The following is a 13,747-nucleotide window of genomic DNA, read 5'->3' on the forward strand; positions in this document are numbered from 1 at the left end:
TTAACTTCCAGGAAGGAAGGAGTGGTCAGAGCTTGTCTGATAAGAACATCTGCCAGTCATTTTGTTCAAAACACTAGAGAAATAACCAAGGCATAGGGAAAAAAAAAAAAAGAAAAAACATAAGCAGGCAGCTTAAAATCACAGCAGAGTACTGCAACACACACATTACATGTACCTTATGTGTACCTTAACGTACCTTATGTGACAAACTAATAGCATGCTTTCAACTAGTGCAAACAGTGCAAAGTTTTGAAAAAAAAAAGAGTTTAGGGTTGTACTTCCAACCCACAGTTATCCTTTCTCCTTCCTAGTTCATTTAAGAAATAGTGTTTCTCCCTTCGCTGACTATCCTTTCAATCTTAGCTCCTTAATTTTTTTTGCAAACTCTTCTTCAGTGAGTTGCTCTTACCACGTGGAATGCTGACAAGATAACTGCAACTTTCATTGCCAGCTCTTTAGCCCCAGCAGTTTCCTTCAAGCTACAGGGCACTGCATGCTGAGTCACCCAGCAACCCTCTCTGTGAGCGAGTCTTGCTGTACTTGTGGATACTGCCACTGTTACCCACGTTAACACTATGTGTTAGAACATCTGGTGCTTGAGAAAATAGTCTAGTATTTTGAATGCCCAGGAATGATACCACATTTCATATATAGCTTGGGTGAAGTTGGCACAGAAGTCAGCAGGAAGCTATCTTGCATATAATTCTATTTTGGGGAATACACTCAAAATGACTACTGAGAAGGAAAAATCAGCTCAAACCAAAAAGGTGTAATTTGTTTAAGGTAGATCTTAGTGATGTATTTCAGTTCTGTAACACCTAGTCATCATCCAAGAAGATGATCTCAATTTTTATGAAGCCAAAACACAATGTAAATAGTTGATTCTTCAGTACTTCAGTCAAACTTCAACATTTTTAATACAAAGCTGAACTGCAGAGTGATCTGCAGAAAATTCTCAGTAACTCTTTTTACAATAAGCATGTCCTTCAAATCTTTACTCAGACAAAGCACTCAGCAAGCAGAAACAACTGCAGACTTATCCTGTGCCTCATGTGACTAACAAAGACCCCATGTGCTAAGTCCCTTCCTATGCACACAGGCAAGATTGCCATGCCCAGTCCATTATTCACAACAACCAGAGGGATCTGCCAGCACAGGTACCATTTTTATCTTTTCTTTAAAGGACGGCCACCAAGATATTACGGACAGTATTCAATTAATCAAGAGAAACAGGACAAACTTCTCTTACTGGAATATGGCATTGACAAGTCTACACGTTTTCAAAGCTCTGTATAGGAAACACTGAATCCTGCAAGTCAGGACTCACAGACGTCCATTTTTAAACTTTTCCTCTAGCAGCTCTAGTACTATATATTAATCAGTCAATTCAGTCAAAGATCTGATTTGCATTAAAAATAAAATATAATTAAGTAGCTTTCTTCTTCTTGATTCTGGAAGAAAAGCTCCGTACACAGACACAAACGTAGCAAGGTCCCAGACTTCCATTTTAGTTAGAGTGGAGCTAGTCATCAGGTCGGGCACACCAGCCAGGAGGAGGGTTAATTTTCCTGTCTGATCAATTCAGACTGAGTCCCAGGAAGTATGGAGGCAGATGCCCTCCATGCTTGCTGTTGTGGTTCCCCTTGAAGCAGATGGTCAGGGGGTACTGACAAAGGGACAAACCAGTCTGTTAGTGGGCAGAGAAAAATGACTCATGAAGCAACAAGCGGACATGGGAGGAATCACTGTACAGGCACCTGTCCCAGGCAGTGCTCCAAATAAACATGACCATGTTTTGTTTTGCTCTTATAGTGTACTAGCACTAAAAGAAAAAAAAAAAAGAAGACTCCTGCAAGTAATATAAGTTATAGATCTTCCACCTGAGGAATGCACAGTTTTCAACGTTTGTCACTGCTACAAGAAAAGAGATAGTAAGAGATCAAAAACATGGAAAAGTAGTGGGCTAGGCTGTAGTTTGCAACCAAGTTCAATGCTTAGTTTGAATCCTGCCTGGTAATATAAAAGCTCTCCACCTTCCTTGATTGGAAGGAATTACTGGGTCAAATTATTACCAGAGCAAACCACAGTCCTATCCTTAAAATCATCTGGGCCTCACTGCAACCAAAATTGCCCACTGAAGATTTTTTAAAATTTTAGTTCTTTTGAAGACTTCTCCAGTTTTCTTGATACACTTTACAGTAATTATTGAAGACCCTTGGCGAAACTTGGGTTTCAAAGTCAGAGGCTTGGGTTGGCAAAAGGAAAAGAAAGTTCTAGAAATGCTGGAACTTAGTATGAAGTGTCCCATTAAGAATTCCCCACAGTTGCAATTTTAAGCAACTGGAAGAGGTATTCTTCAACTTATCAAGACCGTAAGATACACCCGAATATTACCTAGAACTAGTTCAGTCTACAGCGGTCATTATCTTGAGCGACTGAATTGTAATGAAGAACTGACTGAGAAGAAATCTCCAGAGGTCTTTAGATAAATCCCCAAACCAAATTGTAATGTAACTTTGCTATCCAGTCTGAAGCATCCAATATATGAAGAGCTGTACAATCAGTGTCAGTGGATACTTTTACTCACTGAGCCATATACCAAAAAGAAATTCCACTTTCCTAACACTGTCCCTGAAAAGCTTCCAAAATCCTTTAATCCTTCAACTTCCCAAAAAATAAAATAAAATAAAAAAATTAAAATTAAAAAGGCAACAAGAAACCAGACTCCAGGATTCTGTTGCAACTCAATACTCCCTTAAAGCCTATCAGAGGCCCATCATGCCCCTGTCAGCTACCCATAGAACGGGAACCAAATGGGCACTTCAAGAAAAAGATCTTCAGAGATCAGCAGAGACCTGCACCTAAAGACTGGATCAAGGAGTGACACTGGGCAGAGCGTCATCATCACGTTGCCAGCACTGTAACCCAGACCGCCTTGTTGTCTTTTCCCAGTGACTTATAAACACATTAAACAACAGGGATGATACAGCAACGTCCAGAAGCAAGAACCTTGCAGAACAGAAGATCAAGGTCCCAACAAAAGCTCTGCAGATGGGAAAGAATTATTTGTCAGCTTCATCTGCTAGCCCTGCCTGAGGCTGTAGTTGTGGCTAGGGGTTCACAGTACAGAGCAACAAAAGCAGCCCATGGACCTAAGGGCTATGTTAATTATCAAAACATTAAACCTGCTCCTCTATCATTACAAATCCAAAGCAAGTCTGAAATGTATCTGATAGCATCGAGTTCAAAACTCGTGCTTTGGATAGGTTAGTTGCCTACTGCTCATCCAATGCAGTAAGAAAAAGCAACATTTTGTAGAATTAAACAAAATTTGTTTTAAACTACAGCCAGCAACGATCAATCCCCTAGGTTTGCAGCAACAAAGGACAACTGTTAGTCATAGTCTCATATTTAAATCCATGGGAATAGATTGACTACATCTTCATAGATCACTTTAAAATCCTACCAAAAAAAGACTCATGACTTCTCATTTTTGTGTCAGTTGTGGAGAAAAAAAAAAAGTATGTGCATAAGGGCTGCTTCAAAATATCTCTCTAATCGTCCAGGCTGTGTCAGCTTATGCATATTAAAATGTGCCTCATACAATTATATTCTATTTAATAAACCCACAACATTTGCCTCAATACCTATGTCAGCAGATGCTGTTCAGCTGAGAAGGGGTGAATTGCAATGCTGATAAGAAGTGAATGCTGATGCAGTCAACTTATTATCCCAACTCCAGCACACACACACACGAGATCTAAGATGAGTTGAGCAGACAGCTAAGAAAATATCCAGCCAGCTAAGGTAGAGATTTTGGAATAATTTATGATAGTTTATTATGAAGATCTTGGTACACTAGGGATAAATAAACCTAAAACTCTTAAGAAGGTAAGTAATGGATCCTTGAAAGCATCCACATTTGGAGCAGGGTAGAGAAGACATCTAACCATAGTGCTGCCATTCACCGTTTCAGCTGCTGAGTCTCGATAGGTCCTGAGAGAAAGCAATGGAGACAAACACTACAGAGAGGCCTAAATATTAGCAGTACAATTGTTTGCAAAAGCCTGTACTTTCAGCAGGAGGGGAATTCAAAGTTACCATAGCAGCCACCCACTCACAAAAGAGGGGAGGGGGGGAAAAAGGAAAACTCAAGAACTTAGATGAAAAAAAGCTATTGTTAACAGGACAATATGCACAGATGCTAGGTGATAAGGACATGGCTGCACTTACATGGAACAAGACCACGGAATTATTAGATAAAGCATAGGTTTTGTTTTCAAATGGGCTGATCAGTGAAATATGACTGATCAGTGAAGTCTGTCTGTTTACGTCACCACCTCAGAAAGCAAGGACGCCGGATCAGCTTGTTGCCTGCTTATGTCTTCGCGCTGGTTTCATTTTGCACACAGCTGGCTGAAATGTCCAGGGAGGATTCTGAAACAATCCCTCCCTCTCCCCCAAATATTTCTGTTAACCAAAAAGAAAGCACATTTTGTATCAGAAAGGATATGCTCATGCTACTAGCTGAGTAGTATATGGAGGTCTTTATGTCCGTGCTCTCAATAACTTTTGTACCACAGTTCATACAAAGACTAGGCTACTGTTTAAATATTCTTCTCCAGTGAATAACGATGAGAAAGTTGTTATTCAGGGCCAACTTTCTCAATAAACATCATGACAGCGTAAGGACATGACCTCAGATATTAGAACATTGCATTTCTTTCCCTGGTGTGTAACAAACTGTATTTTTAGCTGCAAAAATGCAACTGGATCTTTTTTTTTGATTATTTTTTAAAAGACTCACAATATTGCAGCAAGGACCTAAATTTTCAGGCTAGCACTCAGCTGATACATCATAGTAATTAATTTCTTCAGGCAGCCTGTAAGAGCTCAGAAATCCCGTCAGCAGTTCACAGTGCGTTAGTTAAGTGATGACACTGTCATGTATCGCAGTGGTAAACTAGTGACAGGGGATATATCCATTTCCACAGTTATGGAAAGATTATGAAGTCATTAAATAGATCACATTGTTTTCCACTTTTGATTGTTGTTAATCAGAGACACCATAAAATTTGCTTAAAGTACTGTAGCTCATATCAAAAGCCATGATGCTAGGTATTAGGCTTTATTAATGCCTACTTTAAAAAAAAAATGTATTAATACTATTTTCTTTTCTGCTCTGCAGCAGCTGAACAGTTGGTTTCCTTTAGTTACTGTGACTCATGGCAACAGTGGAAATCCATCTTTACAGATGGATGAGAAAAATAGGAGCAATTAAAATGTAGAAAGCTGAATATTTTCTAAAATAGCTTGCACCAAATTTAGAGGTATGTTTCAGTGAAGCAAAGCCTCAGATATCTCCCCAAATAAAGACAATACTATTAGGAGTCTTACACTTGCCTCAAGTTAGAATAAAATTTAATTGCTCATCTATTATTTGCAGATAACATTTTTCCTGTACTAACTGATAATCCACATCTCTAGGTGGCATTGCCCACAAGGAACTTCAGATAAATGTTGCTGTCAGGGCTGCAGATTTTAAGCAACTGTCTCGAAAACCATATCCAGAAGCACGGTGTTGGCACGCTGCCTGTGGATGGGTTTGAGATCTTTGCCACCATGTATCGAGTATCAGCTGACAAGTATCAGCTTCCAGATCAATCAAGAATTAAGGCAGTTTATTAAATATATATGCTCAAAAGTGATACACACTCAAAAGTAATACACACTCACACATGTGTGTATGTATGTGTGTGTATATATATATACATATGCACACATATAGGTACATGCACCCCCATACAGACCACTGCTGAAATACATCGGGCACAGAAGGGATGACTGTTGCCATGACCAGCGAGGCACACGCCTGCCTTGCTCCCCACTGACACTGCGAGGGAAGCTTTGGGTCCTTCCAGTGGGCTATAAAGGAATGCAATTGCAAGCCCAGGTCAGGTGGAAGATTTCCACAGGGGTGCCCCAGGGAGAGTCAACTAAGAAAATGCTCTTCTGCTTGTGAAAGGAACAACATGCGCTCCAGACTAAGCCAAGGAACATTGCACTGAGTTATCTGAGCAAGACTCATGACTACTGCCCTCTCACCTGCCTCCCAGCACTTCTGAATAGCTTCAGCACCAGCTCTGATGCCAGTCAGTAAACAGCAGTTTGTCCCAGCCCTGCTCATCACCCCCTGTGTCAGAGAGGAGAGAGGGAAGAAAGGATGGACTGTCTTGTAGCCTACTTAAATGCAGTATAAGAGCCTGAGCACTGAGGTACCTATAAATATCAATTCTAGTACCTACGGATACGCACAGATCCAGGAAACTTGTGAGATCAGACACTTGCATGTACCCACTCGTCTGCTTTACCCCACCAAAGCCACGTGCAATTCTACTAATCTGTACTCAGATAAAACAAGGGACAAAAGAAAGGGACTACTACCAGTCACAGATAATCCCAACCTTTTTTCTTTACCACCCAACACAGCCTTTTCCCAGATTCTCTGGCAACAGAGAAAAAGTAAACCAAGAACCTGGTTATCCTACACCAATAACCATTCTAACCAATTTATTCTCCCTCTGCATTGCCCTAGACACTTCCTTAGCTTTCAAGGCTCAGAGGACCACTACATCTGTAATTCTCAAAATGAAGTCAATGAATCAAATTCTCAAAGGCTTCACAGTAACACACAGAAGGTTTACATACAGAAAACCGAAAGTCAGTAGTTGTCTTATTTTCCCTCCATTCCTCCCCCCACCAATAGTTTGAGACACGTACTCTCAAAATTATAGTGACATTAAATAGCACAATATACTTACAGCCAGATACATAGCTGCATATACGCTTAGTGCTGCTTCTTTGGATGGGAATGTCTTTCTGGCTTTCATGATAAGGTCTGGGTTTCCCGTACAGGCTTGTGCACTACTGATGAATTGTGTATACTGTTTACATCCAAGTGCTGTATAGTTGGGTTTACAAAGTGCAAGAAAATGTGGTGCAAGATTCCCTGTTACTACTTGTCCAGCGTTTACAAAGATGTCCGTAGCAAACAGTCCGAATGCGTAAATTCCTAAAGAGGGAAACAAAGAGTTAAATATCCTGACAATTTCACTCCAGGACAACATATTATAATATTTATTGCAGTAACAAATCAGCTTCTTCCATTTAAGAACATGAACAACTCCCAAGTGTACATAGACAAGACTGTACCCTAAAGATCCTGGATGATGTTGGAGATTATAACTTCCTACACAACCACAGAAATGATGATGAGACATACCCACACACCCAATCTCTCTCCATCCTTCAGGGGAGTATGCTCACCTCTCGTACAAACAGCCTGCTTTCCTGAGCCCCCTAGCCATGTGTCTCCACCTGTTCAGCATAGCTAGCTATGCTGCCATCTAGCCTTTGCCTATGTTCACCAAACAGAAGTGACAAAGGCAAATTCTTCACCCCAAAAATCTGTTTCAGAACCAGAGAAGTCAGGCTCTAAGTGGTGAGGTAACTTGAAAAAAATGTAACACATACTGGACATTTTCTTTTCTCGCTCAGCTGTAAGGAAGATGAAGTACTGAATAATTTAATACTATCATGCACGAGTTGTCTTCATCTGCCTGCTACTGGGTACAACTCTATGCATGGCATATTAATCATAATATCAACACAATGAGCTAAATATGTATATATTTGAGGAGCTTCTTATGCTAAAGCATGTTTTTAATCAGACATATCAGCAAAGCATTAAGCATATGTACTTCTTGTTCATTAGAAAGGAATGCATGTATCTGATGATCTAAAAGAAAACAGATTTCTCCTATTCTGAGGTCTCTTTCTATCCTTTTGGAAGCAGAAAGCAAGCTCTGGAAAGAAATGCAAACACAGCACTCTGACTGGGAGATTAAGCCAGCAGATGTGTGTTCAAATTCCACCTGAGCTACAGATTTCCTGTATTTCCATAGGCAAATCAATTTGCCCTTCCCATACTTCAACTCCCTGTGAATATAGTTTGAGTTCTGGCTATTCCCAGCTTCCTGGGGCACCGTGAGGATGAAGACATTAATGGATGCACACCACAGCAGACACGATGCCACAGAAGCATGTGCATTTTTAAAGGTCAGGGTTTTTTCCTCTGCAAAACTGGAATACCAAGCATGGTTTCTGGGATTCTGGCTGGTCAGCAAGGTCACACTAGCATTACTTCACCCTGAGCAGCTAGACACTAGTGAGCAAAGGATTGTGCCCAGGCACTGCACAGGAGGGCTCTTTCAGCAAGCCCTGGGGATGTGCACTGCCCCAGAATAGGTGGCCACATTGCTTTCTGTGAGCATAATGGGTAGTGATGCCTTGCCTGGTGGCACAGTGCAAAGGCCGCTGTTCATCCCTGCCCTCCCACCAGCTTTGTTTTTTGCTTCTGTGAGCAAGGAGGGCCCACCAAGCAGGAAGGAAGCGCTGACACTGACTGCACAGCCCCTGCACAGAGCAACTGGAGCAGGAAGAGCTCTTCCGCATCTCTCCCGCCCCCCTTCTGGATCTATGCAAGACAGTCTCACCCTCAATGACTTCCAGCACTCCTGTGTGACAGTGAGCAATCGTGCTTGCAGAAGGTGGGCACAGCTGTCGCACAAACGCTGCGCAGACAGACACAGCTGTACGCCCCCTTCCTCCCCCAGCGGCGGGGGCACACAGAGGATCAGCTGCCCCAGGGCTTCGTGCTCCAGCTGCCTCTCTTAGATACAAGCAGGACGGAGAAGCAAACAACTGACAGACTGAGCCCTGCTATGACATCCCTGCATGCATTCAAAAGCAGCATCTGGGAATATTCAACAGACATTCTTCGTGGTGGTACTTCCCTCCCCAAAATACAATTCCAATGAAATAAGTAGAAAGCATGACATTTCGTATTTACTGAAGTTGGGAGAGGGTTGGGTTTTTTTGTTTGTTTTGTTGTTACAGCTGACTTCAGCGGACTAAGGATTTAATTCAGTCCTCTATCGTTGCTTATAATATATGCTCCAGGCTGGGAAAGTACCTTAACGGGGCTTGCTTTCAGACATACATTTATATCCCAACATCCTCAACTTTGGCTGCTGTATGTGTGTGTAACCAAAAGGAAACTACTGACCATAGATATGGCATAAGGATATTTCCCTTCTCCGTTTCACCCTAGTCAGGGCTCACCAGTTGTCTTTTGCCTCTCATGGTCCCAATTTTTTCTATTCTTCCTGCTGTTTCTGCAACTGTTTTTTAATCCAAAATTCCAAGAAACTTAATTTGCTCCCCAAAAGGAAAGAAGCCATTGCACCAAAGTTAAGACTACACACGAAATACTGTTTATCTGAATATTTTCCCCACGTCAAATTTAAGACATACTTGATTCAGAAAATGGAAACATTAATTTTGCTCATACCAAGGAATCTGATGGTTCTGCGCACCAGTGGATTTATATAACAACAGTCTCCAGTTAATATTGTTTTTTCTTGGTTTTCAAAATCCTTTGTAGCTAACTGTAGACAAAACACTGCAGTTTCTCCAGCGATAATCTTAGGGGGAGGAGAAAAAGGGGAGAAAAATGGTACATCAGATTACAGCAAACAAAATATACTAGTATTACAGAGATGGCAATCTCATCTTAAGGAAACAAAACCAAACCAGCACAAAACGAAACATAAGTGATCTAAGTTCTGTAAATTAATCTTCTTAGGAGGAAAATAGGCCATATGGCTTGCTATACTTTATCTGCACTAAGAGAGAATGAACTTCTATAACCAGGACTTGGAATCAACAAAACATAACCTAGTTTTCAGGAAGAGGGAAAAAAGAATAACTAGTAGTTCAAGAAAAACAAGCTTCCTAACGCATAGTATGGGGACCAAAGTAAGGGCCAATCCTGGAAGATGCTGAACACTTTCTGTTCCGACATGGCTTTCACTAACATTCAGCACTTCACATGGGTGGGCTCCAGATTTTGCACCGCAGAGAAAAATTCACAACAGAGCTCCAGTTCACAATGGAGAATTGGTTTGCCAGTAGATACTTAACAGGGTTTGATCCATATTTTTCCACCTAAGTTTATCTAGCATGGCTTTAGCTTTGCTTCTTAAGCTTGAACAAAGTGTCGCCACGGATATTTTAACATTAAGCATGGCCTGTTTTGTATTCGTTACACCAAGTTCTCTTGTCTATAGCTCGTGAACAATATAATTGGTTAAAAATTCTCACACACTCACAAATAAGAAAAATATAGATTGTGAATGTAAAATATCCCCTCTAAGACACGTATTTACCTGTACGGGAAAACATGACTCCTAATTTACTTATGACAATTATGGTATTCAGCCTTAATAGCCAAGGACAAACCGTAAGCGTGTATTAAGCTTTATTATTAAGCTTTATATTGAAGCTTTACTGCAGGTAGAACAGGTATGATCAAAAAGCGTAGAGATGGCCACTGTATTCTAACTTTGGTTCACTGTGGGACTTAAAGAAAAGGTGCTTTCTCTCTTCTGTGTGAATAGCATTAAAGTTTACTGATAGGTACATCACACTGCTAAACAGGAATGAAGACCAGCAAAATTAAAGCATTAATGCTACACAAATACAAGAAATAATGTTGTCAAATCAGATTAATTGCCTAGGTTTTCTAACCCGTTGACCCAACAGAAAATTAATAACTTTTTCATATATCAGTATAGATATGAAGAGTTCTACAGACAGCATTGTTTATATTAAAAAAAAAAAACACACAGTTTAAAGAAAACTGTGGGAAATGGCTCATACACACAGTTTGTTGTCAACCAGGAGAATGCAATTAATGACCTTACTTAGTTATTCTTGAATATACACAGATGACTTTTGGCTAAATTGTGACCCAAAAAGGAGAAAAGGGCTTCTCATAAATAATGTGGCACAAATAAAAATAACTTTGTGGTGGCGTTTAACAAGCAAAATTCAGTTTGTCAGAGAAAAAGCCATCTTCTATTACTTTACTCTGGCTTCAGATCCTTGTAGCCTTTTTAGATGAAACAGAAATGTGAGTACCTGAACTAACAAGTATCCACTCTCTACTTTGATGCAAGAAAATCTTCTGCATACTGAAGTACAGTTCTTTCACCTATAATTAATAAATGATCAGTACACTTATGAAATGTAACTCAATCTTCAATCCAAGTTCATCAAAATTGTGACAATGATAACAAGAATTCAGCCCAATGACTCCTACAGCTCTCATGAGAAAAACAAAACAAAAAACCAAAAAACAATTCTAATATGATTAATAAAGATGAGAATTGAAACACTAAGATTTTTATGTTGAGTCACAGCAACTCCCTTGACACATCAGGGACTAGGCAATCTGAACATTCCCATTTAATTCATTTTCTTTTTTTTCCACCAAACCCAATAAATTTTAGTGAAATTATTGCAGATTTCCAAACTCTAGGAAAAAGCAGAATCCAGAAAAAGGGAAGCCAGCATGGTCAACTCTCCTGCTCTGAGCAGTCTCTCTAAATCTGCTGATCATAACCAAGGGTTCTTTCCTTCTGGTTTGCAGAGAAGCTGGGGTCAGCAAATGGAATAACTGCTCATTCAGTTATACAAAAAGAGATGGTCACTTCCAACAACTTGTCTTCATCAGCTGTATCTGGTTCCTTGCTGCTAGCAACAATTTCCTTTTATTACATTTCCCATCTTTGATGGTGACGTGGATGAAGAAAACCCACCACTCCAAGAATAGCAGGGATCCGTATTCAAGTTCTTAGCTGAACAAAAATGCTCTTAGAGGTGCAAGGGTCAGAACAGGGCAGAATTAAGCAATGATAAAATATTTGCTATAGCAGGCCTAGTGCACTACGCTCAGAAGCAATCTGGGTGGGATATACCACTGAGCACAACAGGCACTCACTTCTGTGCTTCTGTGGCTTTACTTTGATAGAATCCTTCTGGAATTTGGCAATAAATATAGATTCTGTGTTTTTCTGTACTGGCAGCTCAAATAAGCTGTTCTCCCTTCCTCCAGCCTTCTCCACAAGCACAGCTCATCTCAGTAATCAGCCTATTGATGTTTCAGAAATGGAAGGAAAATCTTCTCCAAACACAGTAAGTCCCAGGAGACCCGGTGCAACCCTTCACCCTTCTCTCTGACACCACTGGCAATAGTCAGCTCTAAAGGGTAGAGGAAAGGAACAGCCATCTCCCTTTTGCCCTTTACTGTGATTTGTATGCCTGGCATATTCCAGGAGGAAATAATTTCTGTATCTCCTCTATCACAGGGACTAGTACTGCCCTTTGCACTCCATATGTGAGCTGCAACAAGTCAATAAATGTCATTTAGGACAAGAGAATAACTTGTGCATTTCTTCAACGAGTCTCAGGGCAAAGAGTTTCTGGAATACTCCAAAACTGACAGTGAGGAATGCTATGGAGAATCTGAAAGCTCTGTCAACAACCTTTTGGACAGAGCTATACAAATTCAGGTACAGAAATGTAATTTGCAGTGAAATAAAAAAGTGAGGATATTGGAGGTATCTTTTACCTTCTTCTGTCTGACAGGTGCATATTGTTGTAGATCACTACAGTTTTTATGAAGAGTAACATATATTAAAATTCTTAGCTCACAGATATTTTAACAGTTGTTAAAAGCAAAGAAGATCCTTCCCAAAGGCTGAGAAAACCTTTTGACACAGAGCTATAGTACTGAAGTACAAAGAACAATTTTCACCTGAACAGTAACAGTACAAAGTACAGGCTTTCTAAAGAACATAAATATATAGTTTTCCCAGTCCTTAGATAAAAATGCAATGTACATAGCTGTTACGAAAAACAGCAAGACAAGAAGTACTATCCTATGGGCACTGGCCTAAGCTCTAACATACAGCAATCAGCTCCCTGTTCTACTACAGCTTCCCTGTGATACTGCCGAGAATACCTTTAGTCTTGCTTCACAGTATGACGTGTAATAGAAAGAACACAAAAAAATCACCTGAGATTAAAAAATGACCTGAGATAAAAAAAAATCACCTGAATTTAGTATTAATACACGCTTTGTAACTAAGCATTCAGATTTTCCATGCGTCCATAAAAAGAAAAGATAAGAAGAACTAACCATAGACTTAACAGCAAAATCTAAATCATAGGAAAAGTTCTAATCATCTCCATGGCAATCATACCCTTTCTGCAATGTGACAACCCTTTCAACAGACAGGAACTCAGCTTAGGAGGAGTGAGATCTGAGATCTAAAATTAATATTTCTTCTTCTTTCACCTCTTAGCTCCTGATTAACTTACTAGCTGTTTTTGTTGTTGTTGTTGTTGGTTGTTTTTTTCCCCCATGGTGGCTTTGTACTAGCAATATATTTAGTTCAGGACACAAAATACCTGTCCCTATCCTTGTTTACTGCACCGGATGTTTAAAGGTTTTGCACACATTCCCTACGCTGATTTCTTCCTCCCAAATAAGTTCAGATTTTTCCTGTATTAGTCATTTTTCTGAATCCAGGCAAACTGTTCCTAGTTTTAGCACTGCATGTCAGTTTAAAAATCTAATTTGCCCTTCTCCAAAACATCCTTCCAGTATATTCTTAACTTGGTTCTACATTCAGAGTTTTCTCAACTTGAAATGTCAAACCTGACTCATTCCAAATATTAGAACTAGAGCAGCTCTGACCTTGTTGATTTTCCAGTAAACTGACTCCATTAAAAAAGCTTTCCCCAGAGTCATGTAAGATTTTTAACAGCCAGCACCTAT

The 13,747-nt window shown here is 40.0% G+C and overlaps 1 protein-coding gene across 5 annotated transcripts in view; it reads right to left on the minus strand.

The window, feature by feature from the left end:
- The window catches only part of PLPPR5 (phospholipid phosphatase related 5), a 97,798-nt gene that overhangs the window by 49,080 nt on the left and 34,971 nt on the right, over window positions 1–13,747 (minus strand). For all 5 annotated transcript variants that reach the window (XM_067001939.1, XM_067001937.1, XM_067001938.1 and 2 more), the window contains 2 exons: window positions 9,413–9,545; window positions 6,822–7,072 (listed from right to left, as the gene is read on the minus strand). In XM_067001939.1, coding sequence (XP_066858040.1) covers window positions 6,822–7,072; window positions 9,413–9,545 — 384 coding nt within the window. The remainder of the gene's footprint in view (window positions 1–6,821; window positions 7,073–9,412; window positions 9,546–13,747) is intronic.

The sequence above is a fragment of the Anser cygnoides genome, chromosome 8 (genome assembly GCF_040182565.1).
Source record: "Anser cygnoides isolate HZ-2024a breed goose chromosome 8, Taihu_goose_T2T_genome, whole genome shotgun sequence".
NCBI classification, from domain to species: Eukaryota; Metazoa; Chordata; class Aves; order Anseriformes; family Anatidae; genus Anser; species Anser cygnoides.